This window comes from Numida meleagris, chromosome 1 (genome assembly GCF_002078875.1).
Source record: "Numida meleagris isolate 19003 breed g44 Domestic line chromosome 1, NumMel1.0, whole genome shotgun sequence".
Lineage (NCBI taxonomy): Eukaryota > Metazoa > Chordata > Aves > Galliformes > Numididae > Numida > Numida meleagris.
This window is the reverse complement of record NC_034409.1, coordinates 6,798,218-6,819,295: the sequence shown is the minus strand read 5'-3', so window position 1 is coordinate 6,819,295 and position 21,078 is coordinate 6,798,218. Positions and strand designations below refer to the sequence as shown.

Here is a 21,078-nt window from a genome sequence, read left to right as displayed (position 1 = left end):
CAGAGAACGTGAGGGAGAGAAAACCTTCTCACTTCACCTGGGACCAGATTGTTTCACAGCTGTGATTTTTTTCCTTTCAGTCCTTTCACTGTACCCCACTCTTAACTTTTGCTCACCTGTAGAAGCTGCCTGGGAAGGGCTCTTTCCAAGATCTGTGTTCTTGCCAGCTTCACTTTCTCTTTGGTATTTGCACAGTGATGCAAGCAATAAGGGAAAACAACCTGCACAAGCTACGTACGTGGGGAACAGGGCAAACGTAGGTATTTTGATACCAGCTACTGTACCTGATATTGATAGAGATAAATGAATGGATGTAACATGTTTAATGACATTTATATTCTGTTTGCCTGTTTACTCAGCCCTGTGTAGTTGATCTCCACTTTGCAATGCAGATTGGATTTTTTCATCAACTTAGGAATATCAGTGTAGTGTTTATTCTGAACTTATTTAATTATCAATTTAGTGTCCAATAGCATTATTTGGAATTATTTTAATATAGCTAATTATCTGTTAGCAGAGTAATAGGTTGCAAACCATTATTCCGGTATTGAATTCAATGTGAGATTAGGAAGGAGCCCATGTTCTTACTTAGACAATAGCAATCTTTGTATGAAATATCTAAGTGGTAATTGTAGTGCCATCCCAGTTTGACACACAATTTAATATTGCCTAACGAGGGACGCTTCTTGTTCCTTTTATTCCTAAGTTGCTATTTATGTGTGTTTTCTCTAAATCAAATGTTATTCACTGCAACATTTCATTTTGGCAAATTTCTAATACCAGTAATAGTTTGGTTTAATTTTGTAGCTTTTTTTCCTTATGAGCTTACAGGCTCTAACCAGTAATACAATTACTAGTAGATTTTTCTTGTCCAGCTATATGAAAAGGTAAAAAGCAGAGTAGTGCCATCAATACACAGGTGTGTTGTTATGTAACAGGAAATCTCTTAGGACTGGAAGGTGGAGAAATCAGATTTCTTAAAGATGCATTTTCAGCAAGGGTATCCCTTTAATAAATTTGTCTTTAGGTAAGTTAGGTGTTAATTGCCTCTAATGCCTTGTGCTTAAAAGGGATATACAGGTAACTTTACAGCCTTGTGGTATGCACAATTCTTTTGAGATGTGTCAAAAGGGAAATTACCTCTTACAGGCTCAACATCCCTCATTTTTACAAGTGGTGTTACCCAGAGCAGTCTTACCTGTGGCTGTGAGTATATCCATGAGTAAGAAACTGCAAGCTTGGTAGTAATTCTCTGAGCTGTTACAGACCTTTAGGTCACTGTTTTCAGTCATCTCTTTGAATAGTTTCTTACTGACAATCAGCCCTCTTTGTTATTATTACTTTTTTTTTGTGCGGAATGTAAATGTAACCTCAGAAAGACCATGGTGCCTGACTGTCCAGCAGTGCTCTTGCCGAAGTGTTGGAAACCTCACAAAGTCAGTCATGCAATGTTATGGCATGAGTAGGTGAACTGAGGGCTCTGTGTGTGAGCCCATCCTCTTTAACCGCTTGTTTGCGTTTCTCTGGAGAGGCTACGCATCATGCATAGTGGCTTGCTAGCTTAAGCAGAGCATGAGCAGCCCTAAATGACTGCTTATGAGTATCCCTTCTTTTCTGAGGCAAGACCTTGTGACTGCGTAGCTCTCTGCCTTTCTAGCCTCTGCCACAGGCCTTCTGCTCCATGTCCTCAGCAGGAGCTCAGATGACAGCAGCTGACTGTTCCTGGGCAGGACTCTGCCAAGTGCTTGCTTGTAGCTCTTGGTAGGAGTGTGCTTTGTTAGTACCTGGGGTAAAGTTGCTGTGTGACATCTGCTCCCTGAAGAGTGCTTGTTTTGAAGAGCCCTGGCCTGTTGGGTATACAGAGTGATGCCAGGCAGCTTGCTGTCAGCCTAGGAAGGAGGTAGGCTACCTGCTGCTGCTGCAGGGCTAAAGATAATCAACGGGGGCCATGGGCAGCTGGTGTGCTTTACTTTGTGGCCTGCCACTTCTGTGCATGCTCTTACATCACAGTAAGTGCCTGGAGGTTTTAATATTGCTTATTCTGTTTGAAGTATCTACGGTTAGGGAAGGCTGCATTTGTGGTATTGTTGTTTTCCCAAGTGTTTCCCTGTCTGGCAGATGAGCTTGCTGCCTTTCAGTCTCCCAGAAGTAAGGTGAGGGTACGCTGTTGCAGGATCTCCAAGTGAACAAATCCTCTTTCACCGAAGACCTCAGCTGTGATTTGTGGTTCTTTTTGTTTCCCCTGAAGCAAGGAAATGCTCTTTATGAGAGACTGTGCCCATTTAAAACTGTCATTGTGTTTTTGTTGAGTTAGGTTCCTCTTAGCTTTTAACGTACATACATACAAGCACAGACATTCTTAAGAGGAGTGCACTTTATTGTACTGCAATAAACTGAAAAACATTCTAGTTTCATTCTTGCTTTTAGTTATTTACACCTCTGCTCTGTTCTGGTCAGCAGTTTTCGTTCTTTGCCTGTTCTTCCTCGCTTGTGTAATGTGCTTTCCCAAGGAAGGAATTAGTTGCCTTTGCCCAGGCAGTACTGAGAGCTGTATTTCCCAGAAATGTTCTGTAAGGTCTCTTGTAAGGACCAACAGACAACTGAGGATAAAGTTACTCACCTCAGTGACGGATTTCTCTCTTTGCAGGAATTGGGATGGACACTTGTGTTATTCCATTAAGACATGGAGGTTTGTCGTTGGTTCAGACAACAGATTATATTTATCCTATTGTGGATGATCCTTATATGATGGTAAGTTGGCTCAATTTAATTGTTAGTTAAATATATTGCTGATTTGGTTTGTCCTCACCTATCCGATGGCAATTTTGACCTTTTATTCTAGGTGTGCAGCAATAACTGTTTGATTAACTTCATTTAAGATCTTTCGTAAGTGAAAGGGGAAGGGTACTGCTTCATCCTGCAATCCTTTCTGTGTCAGCCTTGAGTGCTGCAGTACTGTTCCTGTAGATGAAAGCTGAATTCAGGTTTCCCTCCATCTGTTGTTCTGTGAGACTTGGCTTGAAAAAGCCCTAAAGGAGAGCTACAAAGCAGCAGACAGTAAGCTCCACTTAAGAGAACCACACAGTAGTTTCCCTTTTTTGAGGTTCTGAAATAGCCAGGTAACACGTTACAGCTGGAAAAGCCTAAATGACAGGAGTTGGTAATAGCACCTGGCAACTTCAGAGTGATTTGTGAACTCTGGTTTTCCCATCATACTCTCTCCGTTTGCAGATGAATGAGTTTAAACTCCTTGTCAGAAGTTATGTGCTCTTTGACTTCGGTTCCTTCCATGTCCATGTTTCATTTAATTCATTGCAGTTCATTCCTCTGTGGTGGTGTGGGGTAGTGATCAGCACTGAACAGAAGATAGTGTGGAAACAAATGTAAGTTTAGAAGGGTCCTAGTAAAGCTATGAGGAACTCTCCAACAAGTGTTCGCTAAACGAAAGTTAAGAGGTGTTTGAATTTGATTACTTTGCATCGAAGAATGCTTTTACTGCTGCTTATATTATTGTGTGTTGTTTTGTTGGTTGTTCTGTGAGAGCTGTTCAGTAGGTTTGAAGCTGCAGTTTGAAATTGGGGCCAACTCTTTTTGTTGTTTTTTTTTTTTAGCATGCTTGACCAGGTGTTGTGCATGCATGTATGCAAGTGTAGCTCTGATTTCTGTTACAGCTGAGCTCTCTTTCTCCAAACTGAGCAACCCAGATTTCTGACTAGCTCCTAGAGAGCATAGTTGCTGGGCTATCCTCAGAAATTTGATTCAAGTGACTTGCTTTAGCATCAGGTCTTGTTAAAGCAGGGACTAGAGGGGGGGAAAAAAAAAAACAACCTATCTTGTTGGAGAATAGTTTTCAACTTCATCAGCTTCTTTTCTCACCTTGTACCAAAAATTTATAAGGGATGGCAGAAGAAGGTTGTGGTGAAGGGCATGGATTGTTTCCTTCGAGGACACAAAGGGATTGAGGTGCTGCAGTAGAGAGACATGCATCTCTGTGCAGATGAGGTTTAGGCCAGTGTGATAGGAGTGGAATGTAAATTTGGCCTTAGTCCAGCTTCTGTGATTGCTTGTTAGTCAGGCTACACTGTGATCCACAGGCACCGTCAGCTGTAACTTTGGCATTTCCTAACTCTCGAGTCCTTCATTTTCATTTTTACCAACTTTAATTTCACTGTGATGGCTTTTGTCTTGTGAACCAATGTGATTTGAAGGCAAGGCAAATACAGCTGTCCATAAAACCCTTAGCAAATTGTCTGAGCTGAGGAATGGTGAGACTCGAGAATTCTGAATTCATGTCCAGGCTGCATAAAGTAGTGTGCTCTGGCATACCTGTGCCTTTCAGGACAGGCCGTTGCTGCCCTGTTTTCCAGCTGCTACTTTCCCTGTTGTTAGCCTAGATCCCTCCCAACCCCTTTTCTTCAGCTCTGTTCTTGAGAACACCTGATTTGTGTTGTCTGAAGTATCCCTAGAATGTATGCCTGTAAAATTTGTGCCTATGATAGGGCTTTTCAGTTTACGTGATTTGAGACTGGAAAAGTTGAAAGCAATGGAAACTAGGCTTAGTGGTATAAAGATTCCAGAAGTAGAACTGGTACTGGCCCTCCCTTTGTGGCACCATGGAGAGGCCTTTTGGAGTACAGGAGCAGGGGACTGGCTGGTCTGAGGGTGGGCTCCATTCCTCTGTATTACAGGGAACTTCTTGGTGCTCTTCTAAGAACCTTCACTGAACTGTGAGGACGAGGGGGCTGATCTTCCATTTTTTGCCCTTATAGTTTTTACTATTGCCTGTGGATTCTTGTGTTTCAGTGAGTCATGTGCTTTGGTGATGTTTGGGACACAGCGAGGCTGACCCGTCAGCGAATCCTGTTATGTTTATCAGCGTTCACAAGCCATGTATCGTTCCCTCTGCTGCTCAGACTTGTGACTTGCTCTGTCCAAGTTCATTCCCTGAATGGTATTGCCAACTGGCAAAAGCAGCATTGCACTGACCTTGGACTACTAGAATAGAGAGCTGTTGTCAGTGTGGTTTTAGAAACTTATCTGTCATTCCTTAGAGGGCATAAACCAGCAGTTGGTTTGATAAATACGGAAGATGGTGGAGGACGGTTTGATAGTCCCCTTCCAGAAAAGGAAAATGACAGGCTCTAGTATTCGTAAACATCCAGAAGTGTACCAGCAAATATCCATCAAACTATGTGGTCCACAGCTCATTCTTCTCATAATGTTGTGAGATGTAAATTATTAAAACATATTCTGATTTCTAAATATACAAGGGAGTCCCCTGATGCCATTGGAAGCTCTTGAATTTATGAAAAACTGGATTATATCTAATTGTGATTTGGAGGTGTTATGTCATCAGAAAGTAAAGCAACAGCCTGCTAATACTCATTTTTGCAGAGAACTCTGGATGTGTGATTAGATTTTTAATGTCTTGGAGATGGTAGAAATGTGTTTAAATGTCTTTCTTCTTTTTCTCCCTCTGCCCAATAAATCTGTCTTCAACTAAAGCATATTTCTGTAATCCAAATGGTGTTGAATAAGCATGTTGCTTTTATCATGATGACATTGCCTCTGAACTTTATGAATAACACAGGTTTAAGATCATAGAACCAGATGTCAATTACAGTTTTGCAGCTGCAAACCTAAAGCTTTTTGAACAAAATGTGTGGAGTCTTCCAGGTTAACAAAACAGAATTTGTGTTTTAAAATCATTTCCCATCCCTAAAGGTATATCCCTTGTTGGAGAGTTATATGTCTTTATCAGCACACTTGATGTCTCATTTTTACTGGGCTTATAACCCAACAAAACCTGACTTGCTGAGAAACTCAAATCCCTTAATTTATCAAAATTAGAGTAATTAAGTGCATGCCACCCAAGTGAACCCTTCTCAGTCTTGTCCTCCTTAGAAGAATTCTTGACAGAAGACAAGGTCTCTTGAACAAAGTTTTGCTAGTGATGTTTGCTCACACAAAAGTTAATACAAATGTATTTGCTACAGCAAAATTCAGCCATATGCTGTTGCTTAAAGTGTCAAGAGTAGGCACATCTCTCACACCATGCAAGTGATGGGAGACAGGCAGGTGTATCACCTCAGCAGCTGTGCGTGCTCTTAAGTGGTGTCAGGGCCACATCTGGGAGACCTGAGCATGTGAGTCTTCTGCAGGCAGCTCATTAGTGACATCCTATCAGGAAAAGCACCTGAGTGGACCTGTGTGCTGCTAGCAAGCTGTGTCCTTTGAAAAGAGTACTCTCCTGAAAACTTGAGAGTAAGTGTGGCCTCAGCAGTGGTGCAGGGGAACAGACGGCTTTCTCTTCCTGGTCCCTGTCTCCTGTGTGCTCCAATTCAGAAGAAACTAGTTCTCACTTCTCAGATTTGCTTCCTTGCAGCTGTAAACTAATGCACCATAACAGCTGGGATGAGTTCTCTCCTTACCTGTCAAAGGAGCTGGTATCTGCATGTCTTGATGGGCGCTTTGCACGTGCTGGATCATACCATGTCTCTGGATGGAATTCAGGAGTTGAGGAACCTGTAAAATAAGCAGCTGTCTGAATCCAAACTCTGCAAAAAGGTTTTTTTTTGTGGCAGGTGTTTGTCTGAACTTACGCAGATTTTTTTTCTTTCTTTTTTTCTTCTTTCTTTTTCAGGGACGGATAGCATGTGCCAATGTCTTAAGTGACCTTTATGCCATGGGGGTCACAGAATGCGACAACATGTTGATGCTCCTTGGAGTCAGCAATAAAATGACAGACAGGGTAAGATTTGGGGTACTTCCTTCTGAAGTAAGGACCCAAACAACTATACATACTTAAAATGTATGCAGCTTTAGTTGATTTTCTCCTTAAATTTTGAACCTTTGTAAAGAAGAGATGGTTTAGTCAGTTCCTCGGTTCATATTGCAAGTCTTGCCTCATAAACTCTCTGAGGTTATTTGCTAAAACTTCAGTTTTCTGTGGCGTCATAATCTGATTCTTCTTTATGGTCCCCACATAAATGGAGTCTCTGCTCCTGTTTACTGAACTCCAAGGCAGGAATTGATTATGAATTGATGTATTAATTCGGATAGATACTTTTGGTTTCCTTATGCCAGCATCTCTTGTAGCATCTCTTTGAAGCAGAAGAAACTGAAATTAGGTTCTTTTTTCTTCATTTTTTTTTCTTTTTAATGGAAGTTACCCGTTAACCACTTGTATTTGTTTGCTCTAGCAAAAAAAAAAAAAAAAGATTGTTCATTCTTAAAAGAAACTAAGTTTAAGTTTTTCAGGTGTAGTAGAGGCCAAACACAGCTTGATTTAACTTTGCCTTATTGCACTACCCTGCTGTGGCTGTACTTGATTACAATAGCAGAATAATTGTTCTGAGTTTGCAGAACTCTCTGAATTCTCTACTTTTATATGACCTTTTGGAGAATGTTTCTTCAGCATTTTACAAGGAACTGTAAAACCATAGCTTTATGGGATAACGTGTGGTTTCTGCAGTCTGACTTCTTCCCAAGGCTGGCTTTTCTGTCATTAACTTTTTGCTATGAGGGGATTTGACATCAGTGATTAAAGCTGTAGACCAGTCTTGAAATGACTAGCACTGCTGTGTATGGAACTCTGACTTCTGTTTTGATCTCTAGGAAAGAGACAAAGTGATGCCTCTAATTATCCAGGGTTTCAAAGACGCAGCAGAAGAGGCAGGAACATCTGTTACTGGTGGCCAAACAGTATTAAATCCCTGGATTGTTTTGGGAGGAGTGGCCACAACAGTCTGTCAGCCTAATGAATTTATAATGTAAGTTAAATCATTCAACAACTAAAGGCATTGGTCTGATGGGGTACAGTAGAAATCCTTTAAATACCACATTGTGATCTGTCTCCTGATGAGTAAAGTAGTACCTTCTCCTCTTTGCATTTGTCCTTAGCAACTGAACAGATGCCACATTTCTTTTGTCCATTATTTGCTTTTTAAAATAGCATGTCCTTTTACTTTTCCCCTGGTATCTTTAGGTCTTGTTCTCCTTTTGACAGGGCTTCTAACCTTTAAATGTTTTGCAGACAGTTGTGGGGTATAAACTTCTGTCAGAGTTTAAAATGCATGTATAAATACCTCCCAATTAACCTACTAATTGCTATAGAGAACTGGAGAATTGCTGTGTTTACATCACTCTGGCTGATTAACAGTAGCTGATTTTGAATGTCCCACTGTGGTATGTTGCACTGTACAAAGGAATTTATTTGTGATCCTAGTGATGTTTATTTTATGTCCTGAGTAAGCAGAATAGTTTTTTTCTCCACTATGCTGTACTATATCTTCAGTAGATTGAAAGAAAAGGTGTAATTTTGTGTTTGTTTGATTGCAAGTGTTCTATTCCAAGGAAGAAGGATTAGAACTTTTAAGTAAGTTTGCAGTGTTTTTGCTCAGTGATACCCCTTGGCAGTGAATCCCAAAGGGTAATTCAGCAATTAGTCTTTTTTTTAATCTGCACAATAAGATACATGGGTCTGTGAAAATCTAATTATCAGCACTTATTCCTAATAACGTGTGACTCTCACTCTGTAATTAATATATGAATTCTTTGCTTTCAGGCCAGACAATGCAGTGCCAGGAGATGTGCTTGTATTAACTAAACCATTGGGAACACAAGTGGCAGTAGCCGTCCACCAGTGGCTAGATATTGTGAGTACACTGCCAAAAAAAAAAAATTTAAAGAGGCAGGGGGTAAAGGTGACCTTCCCCATTCCCTCAAAACCTCAGAATAAAAAAGTGCAACATATACTTTTCAGTATGAAAAGTATATTGAGTGCTCAGCCAGGAATGATAGAGAAATTCATTCCTCTTCTTCCTCCTTGTCGTGTCAGCCTTATCTTCATATATGCAAAGCTCCTTTGGAACCGAGACAGTTTACCATTTTGTGTTTAGTGAGTCTATCTTAATTGGGTCTAATTCTTAGCTAGTTCTCAGGCATTGCTGTAATAAACAGAGTTGGTGGCTAACAGTACAACAGACTAGCACCCTGGGTAAAATTATGCCCTATTCCACATGCCAAAGTAGTTGGCAAAAGCTTATTGGTGTCACTTAGGCCAAGACTGCTGTCTGGATTCATGGGCTTTCTGCTTGTGTATGCGGAAATATCTCTACCTTTCACATGTATTACCCCGGGCATTTGGTAGGAATAATACTAGCTGCATTATGTATGTAGACATCTTTCCATCTGTTACTTCAGGCAAAAATGTAACTATCGAACTGAAAAGTGACTGCAAAATTGGCATCTGCTTATGCTGTCTGGCTCCCAGTACGTGTCTTCAGAATTATAGCTGCTCAGTTTACGTTTTTAAAACATGCATCTTTTCTGCTTTTAGGACTGCCGAGCCAATAGACAGGCAGAGGAGTGAGCTGAAATCGATTTAGTCTGAATTTTAATTCCAGAGCCTGTGTTAGCAAAAGTGGGAGAGAACCAGTTTAAACCTTCGCTGGAATCTGAAGTGTGAGCAACCAGATAAATAATGTTTCCCCCCAGAATGGCCAGGGTATGGCCTAGACTTCTTGGCCTCTGCAGAATCCTACATTTTCCAATCAGATACAAGGATCAAGGCCTCACATAATCGTGATAGGAAAATCAAATGAAACAAGAGTCATGTTTTATAGCGTGCTTTCTGGCCATAATCTCACTCCTTTACATATCTATTATTTTACTGACAGACAGACTTGCAAATTAACAATATTCTGAATTTCCACATATTTCAAGTACTTGTAATTTCCTTGACTGTCAACCAAAACCACTTTCTGGTCTGAAAAATGGGGACAGAAGGAAATCAATTCTCTTACTACAGTAAACAGCATATATCTTCGCTTGTGGTGGAAAATTTCTGAGTATCACTGCTGCCCTTTCTTTAGCTTTGTCTTGTGAAAGAGTAAGGGAAATAAAACCAGACTTACCTATCGCAAACCCAGCTGTGAGTCAAGCTTCAGAACGGAATTTGTCTTTTTGTTGAAAAGTATGTGGCAGAGGGTATGTAGTACAGCAAGCTTATGCCTGGGCCAGGAAGGAAAAATAAGGAGTGGAGATACATGACTGCAAAACAAATTTGGGGGGGGAAAAAATGAAAAATAAACACAAAGCAGTAGTAAGTTCCTGGTAACTAGTTAAAGGACAATTTATGGCAAGAACCATGTGAGAGCTGCTTTAATGAAAGGATGATCCAAACAGGCAGATTTTTTTTTTCTTCTGTATTTGGTTACTGGCAGCATCCAGTCAAGCCCCAGATACATTGCTGGCAGCAGCTGCCGTAGGATGCAAATGAAAGAAGCTGTTAGGAGGCTGCAGGGAGCAGGGCTCTGTAGGGGAACACAGTCAGGGATGTGCTAGAGGTGATGAAGCTGTGTGAATTTGGCTATCAAGTTGCTCATGTGCAGTGATCAGTCAGCAGCTGGGAACTGGCAACCATTTGCCTCTTTTTCTTTCAGCTGAAAAGCATGAAAGGGTTGCTTCCATGCCCCTTTCCAGAAGGGGTTTGCTAGTCTTTGCTCTGATAGGCTTCTTAGTGGGAAGGGTCTATCTAAACTTGCCTTCTGAAGTTTTTTGGGTGAACGTTCTGGCTTTGTTTGCTGTCTGCTAATCCCAGTGTGCCAATATCTGATGGTATGATACCATAATTGGAGTAATTTGTGTCTCATTTGCAGCCTGCCTGTGTTTGTGGCCCTCCCAGCCTGTAGTCCTGCTTTCACCACATTTGTAATTTCCATTCTTACCTGACCTGTTCCCATTCCATGATCAGCCTCAAAAACATCCTTTGAAAACTAATATAAAATGACTGTTCAGGTTTTTCAGTCATACCAGAAGTAAGAATAATCTCTATCCTGACCTAGGTGTAATAGTAGTAATGTTTTTTTTTTTTTTTACTTGGTCAAACCAAGTTCAACCTAATTTCAGAAATCCTGATCTTCTGTACTTCCTTGGTCTTTAAAAAATGATTTGTTTTGGTTGACCAGCCTCTTTCCCTTCTTTCCATTTCTGGATTCCTTCTTACACCACTGGAAGTCAGTTCTCATTTGTTAAGGATAAGATCCTCTTTGACAAGCCTCTTTTGATGCCAGTGCAGCGTCATACAACAATTCTCAGCAGTTTTTCCACCTTTGGTTAAGTAAGAATTTTTTTATGCATTTATGCTTTGCAATAGCAGTGTAGGCTTTGTGGCTCTAAAAAAAAAAAAATCTTACTTCAGTTTTCTATAATTTTATTTGCAAAAAGAAGAAAATTAAACTTGTGTGCGGTGTTGATCTAAACAATTGAATGGTTGCTTTGTTTCCTTCTGGATCTGGAATTACTTCAGCTTTGAACAAAACAATTGCTCTTTATAAGGTACCATTTCCTAAATTATCATGAGAGCCTTTTTAGTTGAGAAGTGTTGCTTAGCATGTGATGAAGGCATGAATCCCCATGAGATTTGAGAAGGGGTGGAAGGATGTGTTGATATTAAACTAAATAAATTTTATGAAACTATCTTAATCCTAATTCACTAGAGTGGTTACGTCCTGCCACAGTGTGCATCCTTGAGAGCTAGACTTCTGGATATCAGTGGCCTTTCTTGATTAGAGGGTCCAGATGTGAAATGAAGAACTTTATATTTAAAAAAAAAACAACAAGCCAGAGATGAACAATTTCAACCTCCAGCAAAAAAGTTATTTTTATTTGGTTGCCGAGTTCAAGCCAGGGAGTTGTGCTGATGGAGTTGTTTGCCTGGGATAGGTTATTCCACTCCACTCTGCAAGTGAGAGCAACATTTGAGGTGCTTAGGTGCTTCGTAGGTCTTTAGATGAACTTCTCATGAGTACAGGCAGGGTAGAGCACACGCAGGGGGCTTTAGCACCTCTGAGTAAAACACTGTATTATTCTTAAGCTGAGGTTTTAAAAAAATAAATATATATACAATTGCATTTTGGATTAGAATTTTCAGTGATAAGAGTGTGTTTTAAAGTATATAGACAAAAACCTAAGAAAATTGTCTCACTTTCATCCATTAGCCAGAAAAGTGGAACAAAATCAAACTAGTGGTAACACAGGAAGATGTAGAACTAGCGTACCAAGAAGCAATGATGAATATGGCAAGGCTGAACCGAACAGGTAAGAAGAAATGTGTCTGTTGTGGGAGGGGGAGGGATTGTGGTGGGTGTTTATTTGGATTTTTTTTTTTCCAATTCCATACTTAATTTCATTTCACTGCCATGGGGAAATGTGACACAACTTCGTTATCCCTTCCTGCTGCCGCATCTTTCTGCTGTTCGGTGTTTGTGAAGCAAGCAAATTAAAATCAAATGCCCTCTTTTAATTATACAGCAAAATCACAAATGCTGCTGGAGATGATTATGACTCATACGAGTGTTGTGGATAACATTGGAGTGAATTAAGAAATTTTTTTTAAAGGGAAGTATATTGGATTTGTTCGTTTTTATTTTTTGTGCCTGGAAAACTCATGGGGACCTGACTAGTTTAAAAAATGGAATAAAAAAGGAGAGGATCTTAATTTTTGTATGCTTCAGTTTAACGTTTTACATTATGAACTCTGCCATATTATGTGTTTCCTAAAGGATAGAATATGTAGCACCTTTTTTTTTCTTTCAGTTTTGGCAGGAGTAATACCTTACCATAGGCAAGATTTCCCTTTGTTCAAAGTATCCTTAGATGAGCCAAGAACTAAATTAGATGTTTCCTTCTCAGCTGAAGGAATGAGGATAGTTAAATATATCTTCTATTTATTCAGATTTCATTTGGTATTTGTTACATCATCGCACTGGTTTTTCATTCTTTCATTTATTTTTCCTGGAAGATGTGCCCAGGATTGTCTTATGGAAGGTAACCCAATCCTGCTCATGTACTGGGTCACAACAAAAACAAGCAAAGCATTCTTGGTTTTGTTTTTCTCCCCTCGCTTCTGTCAGGCGCTTTTAACAACGCTTGGGTATTCAGAACTGGAGCTATTGTCCTGCATGCAGAGGTGTACTCAGAGCTCTGTAGTTGCAAATGCCCAAGAATTTCATGAATGCATAGGTGGGGAGGCTGGGGCTTCCAGCTGCCTGTGCCTGTCCATCCACCAGCTCTCCTTCCTTCCCCCATGACCTGCAGGATTTTTCTTAGCTAAGTGTCCAGAACTTAAGTTCTGGTGTGATTTTTTTTTTTCTTTGGTCTGTCAGAGAACGCAGATGTGGGAAAACTGCTACAGGATGAATCTTGTCCTTGCCCTTAGGGCAAAGCTGAACTCAGACCCTCTCTCACCCTCAACCTGGGGAAGTTTGAAACTGGAGGAAACCCTTTTGTCATGGACTGCTAATACAAACCAGTAGCACATGTCTAATAGGGCGTGCTCGTAAATATAACTTCATCATTCAATTTTCAGCATCGTTTAATACCTTAAATACAAATTGAATTTTCTTAAAGGCTGCGTGCGGTTTTGGTGAAATTCCAGTTCCTTTCAGAAATGGTTTTGGGGTGGGTTTTTTTTGAGACCTATACAGTTTTTTATTTCAGCAGTAAGCAGAACTGATTCAAATTAAAGGTGTGCAACTTCATTTGAATGGTGCACAATATTGTTGAAACGTTGCTCTCCTCTGTACTCTTTTCCTAATTTTTTTAAAAATTCTGTTTGTTTTTCTTCTTTTGAAGCTGCTGGACTTATGCACACTTTCAATGCACATGCAGCTACGGACATCACAGGATTTGGAATCCTGGGGCATGCACAAAACCTTGCCAAGCAGCAGCGAAATGAGGTGTCCTTTGTTATTCATAACCTTCCTGTTCTTGCTAAGATGGCTGCTGTCAGTAAGGCTTGTGGCAATATGTTTGGCCTTATGCATGGGACTTGTCCAGAGACTTCAGGTAGGTGACAGTTATACCACCCTTTTCCTTCCTTTTCAATCCATGTTAGAATATGAGAACATTTCAAATGTATAAATGCTATACTTTGCATTCAGAGTCACGGTTGGTTTGAGTTATAGACAAGTTAAAGAGCATTAGCTGTAGAACTGTTCACAGTCAAGTTCTTCAGCCAAATTTCCAAACTGCCATCCTATTCTGAATACCTTCTCCTTTCTTTTGAAACACTGTTACAGAAACCATTGCTGTGTTTGTGTCTGGAACATTCTACAGTTGAAAGTCAACAATGGTTCTGAATTCTTTTGATACCTATTTTTCTCTTAACTGTTAACTCCAGAACAGTGAATGCTTGAGCATCTCAGCACAGCTGGCACAGTGTTCTCAAGAGCCCAAGCCACATGCAATAGGTTTCCTCATCAAATGAGTTGTATTTTTGTTTCTCATTATGAATGTGTGAAGTTGAGTGCTGAATGGGCCGGTCTCAGAGACTAAGGGAGGCTGCCTCTGTCCATGATCATCAAGAATACGTATGTTTTTCTCTTAAGCTTATGAAACCTGATGTTAGGGTCTGTAAGCAGCAGCAAGAAAAGAATTTAGTCTCTGACCCATTCAGTTCTTCAGTTTTCTGTTTAATAAAGCTGCCACTTGACGGTGGCAATGAATACAGTCAAAATGAGAATCAAGGTATGAACGTCAATTTTGTTTCAGATCAACATTTTAAATCTTCAGGTGATTAAAAACTTCTGATGCTCTGTTTGAATGTTGTCTTCTTATTAAGTGTAGGCCACTTTACCTACTGGAATAATCAGTGTCTTCTGCTGGAAGTCTCTGTATTTCATTTTCTCCTCAAATCCTCTGTTCCTTCTTGTTTTTCTTCTTCAGTGTCATTGTTTTTTCACTTTGGGAAATGAAGAAGATACAGTAACAAATCTGTCTCTTATCTTACCTCCTTTCCCCACCCTCTTCCCGCTTTCCAAAACTATTATCCAAGTTCTCTGCAGTACGCAACAGAGGGGGCCCCTTGAAGCAAAACAGTCTGAAGATCTGGAAAGAAGCATCACAGTGAGAGCCATAAACGTTTCCCCTAGTGAATACATGACTTAATGTGATCTGCTGAATTGTTCCTTAGCCATCTGTGTTTATAACAGATGCTCTGTCCTACAGAGAGTGTGTGGCTCGGATGATGTGTAATAGGATATGGGACATGAACCCTTTGAAGAGTTCAAATCCAGCTTCGGTCAGCTGAGGCCAGAAATATCTGATGGCTGCTTGGCAAGCTGTAAATACAGTCGGTTCCACCAGACAGGTTCTTACTACCTACCAGTCCACGTAACCAGTGTGCAAGTGATGCTGCTGCTTGCCCTGGGTACGGGGCATTTGTTATCAGTTGCAAAGAGGCGAAAAAATAGCTTAGACACAGAACTGGAAAGACAAGATGCTCTTTTGGCTAAGTGCAGTTGGCATGGGAATGGTTTAGCTGCAAATTGAGCACCGGAATCTTCAGACTGGTGACTCGTTCTGCACCCTGGGGACATGAAGGCTGTCATTTCACTAAAAGAGTGTAAAAACAATGCAGATGTGTGCGCTGCTGCAAGAGTACTTGAGAAAGGAAAACAGCCAGCTTCCAAATCCTTCTTGGGAATGAGAGCAAGAGGTGTCTTTGAAACTCTGAATTGGCTTACCTTTCAGCAGAGATAGATGGTGATGAATAAAACAGCAAGACACATCTGGTTATTTGTGAGCATTGGGTACCTTGAAACATGTACACTGATTTCATCATAGCATTGCGTTTCCTACATTAAAAATTACTGTAGGGATTTGTTACAGGGTGGTGTTAGCCAAATAAGAGCTGGATGTGAGAGCTGTGGTCTGAAAGCTATACAGCATACGTTGGTGTTGTGCTTAACACTGGATTGTCCGACACAATGCAGCAGCCTATATCAGCTTGGGCTCATGTGCTGCTATGGCTGGTTAGCATTCAGCACTATTATTTGCATGCTTAGTGTCCTAGGGTTGATGTACACGGGGGCAAGTGTGTGCCCTGTTGTACCTGTATATCCAGTCGGGAGGATGCCTTTTAGGGGGGCTGTTCATACTGTAATATATAATCACAGAATCATAGAATGGCCTGAGTTGAAAAGGACCTTAATGATCATCTATTTTCAACCCCCCGCTATGTGCAGGGTCGCCAGCCACTAGACCAGGCTGCCCAGAACCACATCCAGCCTGGCCTTGAGTGCCTCCAGGGATGGGGCATCCACAACCTCCCTGGGCAACCTGTTCCAGTGCGTCACCACCCTCTGAGTGAGAAACTTCCTCCTAATATCTAACCTAAACCTCCCCTGTCTCAGTTTAAAACGATTTCGCCTTGTCCTGTCACTCTCAACCCATGTAAACAGTCATTCCCCCTCCTGTTTATACGCTCCCTTCAAATATTGGAAGGCCACAATGAGGTCTCCCCGGAGCCTTCTCCAAACTAAACAAGCCCAGTTCCCTCAACTTTTCTTTATAGGGGAGGTGCTCCAGCCCTTTGAGTTGATAATGTACGTTTTCGCTCTGTTTTAAACTTTCAGAAGTGCTCTGTGTGTAGCTTTTTCATTTGTGAACAGATGTTTTTCAGCAGAGTGGGCAGGCAATGAGAAATGTGCTGGAAAACAGTTTGAATGGATTTTAAGACTGTTGTTTTTTTTCCCAGTGCACATTTGCTGGGCACCTGTTGACAAAAGTCAGTGTTGGAAAGATCTCATGTCATCAGTTCCATCCCGCAGGCACTTCTGCTTATGGTGTTTTCTGAAAATTCCAGTTTTACATGGTTTTGTGTGCTCTTTTAGGTAACTCTTTGGTAATTGTTAAAGTTGCAGAGAGTGGTTATTTAGGAAAAAAAACAAACTTAATTCTGTTTATCAGACTGACTGCTCACAGAAATAAGTTAGAAAAAAATTCTGCATGGGACACTCTTGCATTTGTGTATTTTTGCCAGTCCTGTTCTACTGTTGGAGCTGGTAACAGGTGTCAAACAGCTTTTTTAGGGTAGTAGAGGTATCTCAACAATGCAGTGTTTCCATGCATTTTGTGAAAATAAATGGGTAGAAAAGAAGGGCTGTGTCACGATGAGAGAGCTGTTAACAGAAGCAAGGAAACTTTGATTTTGTTTTATGAACTGTTTATAAATCAGTTTTAAATTGCAAAGCTTTGTCTAGTCTGTGCTTTTGAAGTTTTCTGTGGACAGTTCCCTGCTTGCAGTACAACAGTTTAAAAACAGCAATATTCAAAAATTACAGAAGAAAATAAAACCTTACACTTGTAGAAAGGTAATCCAGAACAGACAGCAAGTATTTGCATCCTCTCTGTCCCCAAAAGAAGCATGCAATAAACTATCAAACCACTGCAGCTGTCTGTTTGTTCAGTCTGCGGCCTGTTTGTTTTGTCTTCAGGAGTGGTGAGTGCAGACCTCTGGAACCTGGTACACCTTGAAATGCTGCATGTTTCAGTGCAGAGTGGCACTTCTGCTTCATTTTCCACAGCCACGTTGCAGCAACTTAAACTCCTGGTGGCTGTGATGTTGCACAGATGAAGACTTCTTGTAGTTGCATATGGGACAAAAAGCACTCAAAGCAACTGGGAACACCAGTCATGTAGTGGAAGCTCTTAGAACTTACCCAGAGGGTCAAAGAGAATGGTCAGTCTGCCAGAGAAGTGATTGTAATTCCCACAGACAAGAGTCCTACTGCTGGGTAGGCCCATAGCCTTCCTTAAGGGTTATGGATCAAACTGTGAGGGGCAGCCAGCAGGTGGGAGGTACTGTGTTTCAGCTGGAAACTGGAATTAGGTATATTTTTCTGATCTTGCTGAGGAACGTTAACAGGGTGACCATACAAGTGATATAAAATTGTAAGAGGGCTGCATGGGGGAAAAAGATAATGAAGATTATTCTCATGTTTTCTTAATACTATCTCACTATACTTCCACTCCTCCACTCTGACTGCTTAGCACGCTGTGCACTACAGCTTACAGATCTCTTCCCTGATTTGCCTGCAGCGTGGCAGAAGTTGCTCATCAATTTGATTTAGAGCCTATCATGGGAATGGCACATAACTCCTTTGCAATTGATTTGTCTGTTACCTGTGGGGTAACACTATCATGTTTCTGCTTTTTTGCTGTTACTGGATGTTAAGTTCAGAAATCTGTAAGAGGCGGGTGCTTTTCTAGATGGCACCCTCATTTGCTTCATACAGAACCAAAAGAATTACTTTCACACATCCATGAATTCTTAAATTTTCTTGTTAAGTAGTTGCTCTTCTCCATAGCTTGGGAAAGCAAACATAAAGGTGCCCAAGGTGCTAAGGTGCTGTCTGAGTGCCACTGAGGCACAAGACTGCAGGGGAGGAGGTGGTGGCACCAAGCCCAGAGTGGCTGGCTCAGCATATGGCACTTTGTGCCCAGGGTTGGCTCAGAGCTTGCTGGCACAACTTGTGTTGCTGATCTGCTGCCCTTCACCTGGACAAGAAGACTGTCAAATAACTCATAGGCACTCTGGTAGTATCACTGTTTTTAAGGGTAAGCAAGCTGTAGCACATGCCCAAGTTCCTGTTTGGGTGCATTACAATGCAGCAGAAGTGGCAGGAATACAAAAATACAAAAAACCTGTAACTTTTCACAGTAGAGGATGGCACTAAAATATATAATGACTTGGTCAGAGCCCCCTGGAAGTCTGTGCTAGAGCTGACAACAAAACTCATTCTAGTGCTTAACTTGCAAAATCACCTTATCACTGCTTTGGGAATCTTCGATAGCAGAGGTTCTTCAGCTTGCTAACTGAATAGCAACTTTGCTAACCAATTATTGTGCTACTTCTGGGAAGCATTTATAAATAGATATTTTTCTGTTGTCTCTGTAAGAAGAGATCTTATGAGAAAGGCTAAAAAAAGGTTAGAGAGTTCCCCTCTAACAAAGGGGTCAAGGGGACTGACTGTCAGAGGGAGCTCGGGATCAAGCCTGGCTTTGATTTTCTGCCTTTTACACTCTCTTGTAACAGTCTCTGTTTTGATGAAGGATTTCATCAAAGGCAATGGGATTACTTGCAGAATCAGCTGCAACCAGTATGTGGTTATAGGTATCTGAATATGACCTTTATCCAAAATCCTTCTGTGTGTACTTCTTGTAGAGGCACTTTGCAGTCCTCTGTTGGAAGTTTACAATGCCGGTGTTGTTTTCGATGTCATTTGCTGGCATCAGTGTGGTGTCCTTTTGCCAACATCTTTTGTGTTTTTTTGGATTCACATACCCGCCAAACACCGAATTTGGGAACAAACTTCTCTCTGTAAAGCAAGAGCCCACAGACTTCCACCGTGTCTTTTCTTGGAGTCGTGCAGTTCGACAGAACCCATGAAGTCACCGAGTGCTTGTCTGAATAGGAATTTGGCAGACGAGGGTTGAAATTCTTTGCAGTTGGACATGAAACGCTCTGCTTTCTTTCTTTGCAGGAGGTCTCCTCATCTGTTTGCCGCGAGAACAGGCAGCACGTTTCTGTGCCGAGATCAAGTCTCCAAAATACGGCGAAGGTCACCAAGCATGGATTATTGGCATTGTAGAGAAGGGCAACCGCACGGCCAGAATTATAGACAAACCGCGAATCATTGAAGTTGCACCACAGGTGGCCACTCAGAACGTGAACCCAACGCCTGGTGCCACCTCTTAATGTAGATGAAATAGCTGTTTGTTTTTAAATAGATCTATTCCTTTATCATCCTACAACTTAAAGAACTGTAAAAAAGAAAAGAAAATCTGTTGTGTCTGCACATCTGGTGGCCTTAGGTCAGTTTATGAGTGGATACAATTAATGAAATAAAATCCATTGCCTTTTTTTCCTGTTACATTAACTGAAGATGCACCTAATCTTGAGGCAGCTTCTGAGTTGAGAATTATATTGTTATCCAATACTGTTGATTCATTTTGAATCTTTAGACACTTATCTCTTGCCGCATAGGCTCTTTTTAAAGGTGCTTTCACGTAGCACAGACATTACCAGTAGTAGTGTCAAATAGCATTTTGTGTCCTTTCATTATATGTGTATTTATCATAAGTCTAATTTTGATGCCTTGAGTGATATTCCAGAAAGGCAATAAATTTGATAAGCAACACAGTGGGTATACTCTGTAGTAAGAGGGTTGCATGACTACATTCAATCTTTGATTTTTATTTTTTTTTGTAAGGTTTAGTCTTACCAAGAGCATCTATGACCCTGGACATTGCTTGGTGTAGTGCACTCTGTTGAAATGAGCAAGTGCTGACTTTGCATGGAAATAGCCTCAGAGTCGAAGGGAGTCATTTTTAATTTCATTATTTGTAGACCTGACAGCATTTACTGTATTATCAATGATTTTCTTTATTGATGGTAAGGAAAAAATAATTTTTTTTGCAACGTGATTGGATGTGCTATAGTGCAACAAGGGTTTTGCAGACCAAAAGGAGGTTACTGTATAATATTCATTTACAATTCACTATATAAATAACTTCACAAATAATTTTTAAATATAATCAAGCTAAAATAAACCTCTGTTCTGTGGATGGTAGTGTTTAATACATTTTATATTTTGTATAGTGATTACAAGCCTTTTTTGTTTCTTTAAAATCAGCAGCTGTTTAGTATAATTCTTAGTATTATTTTGTTCTTTGCTCAAATACATTTTTGTGCACGCTTTTGTGATCTGTGTTTAAAATCTACATTGCCAACATTGCAGCTTGAACTTTAGCTTGTTATTCAAAATAAATATTTAATTTTTTTTATTGCTCTTGTATAAAATCATGAACTTTTTGATTCCTGCCTGAATTACAGACTGGAAAGAGGAGAAATCCTCCTTATTTTTTTTATTTTATTTTATTGCAAGTGTAAGGATATTGATTGTTGCTATTACTCCTTTGGTTGATTCTGCAAGCTGTGATGTCCCATGGTAATCTAGAATATCTCCTGCATGCCAGAACTGGGGGCAGATAGGTTATCTCCAAGTATATTGTCCACTTTGTTTTGTTTATTTTGGTTGTCGGCACAGAATATGCAATGACTTTGAATTGTTTCCTCTGTATCCTCTGTAAGTCTCTTGGCTGTGCCTCCTCTAACCTAAGCGAGGGTTCGTGAGCAGCCCTGTAAATCGAATGAGTGCTGAACCCATCTTTCCTCTGGGGCTTTGTTGAGCTGCCTGGTTGTAGCACATTCACCGCTAACTCTGCTCT

General features: G+C 40.6%; 1 protein-coding gene across 1 annotated transcript in view; it reads left to right on the top strand.

Annotated features, from left to right (window-relative positions):
• Positions 1 to 20,634, top strand: part of SEPHS1 (selenophosphate synthetase 1) — a 23,957-nt gene extending 3,323 nt beyond the window's left edge. Inside the window, exons 3-9 of the mRNA XM_021384398.1 lie at positions 2,648 to 2,751; positions 6,644 to 6,751; positions 7,618 to 7,772; positions 8,567 to 8,657; positions 12,003 to 12,102; positions 13,639 to 13,851; positions 19,332 to 20,634. Coding sequence (XP_021240073.1) covers positions 2,648 to 2,751; positions 6,644 to 6,751; positions 7,618 to 7,772; positions 8,567 to 8,657; positions 12,003 to 12,102; positions 13,639 to 13,851; positions 19,332 to 19,546 — 986 coding nt within the window. The 3' untranslated portion in view covers positions 19,547 to 20,634. The remainder of the gene's footprint in view (positions 1 to 2,647; positions 2,752 to 6,643; positions 6,752 to 7,617; positions 7,773 to 8,566; positions 8,658 to 12,002; positions 12,103 to 13,638; positions 13,852 to 19,331) is intronic.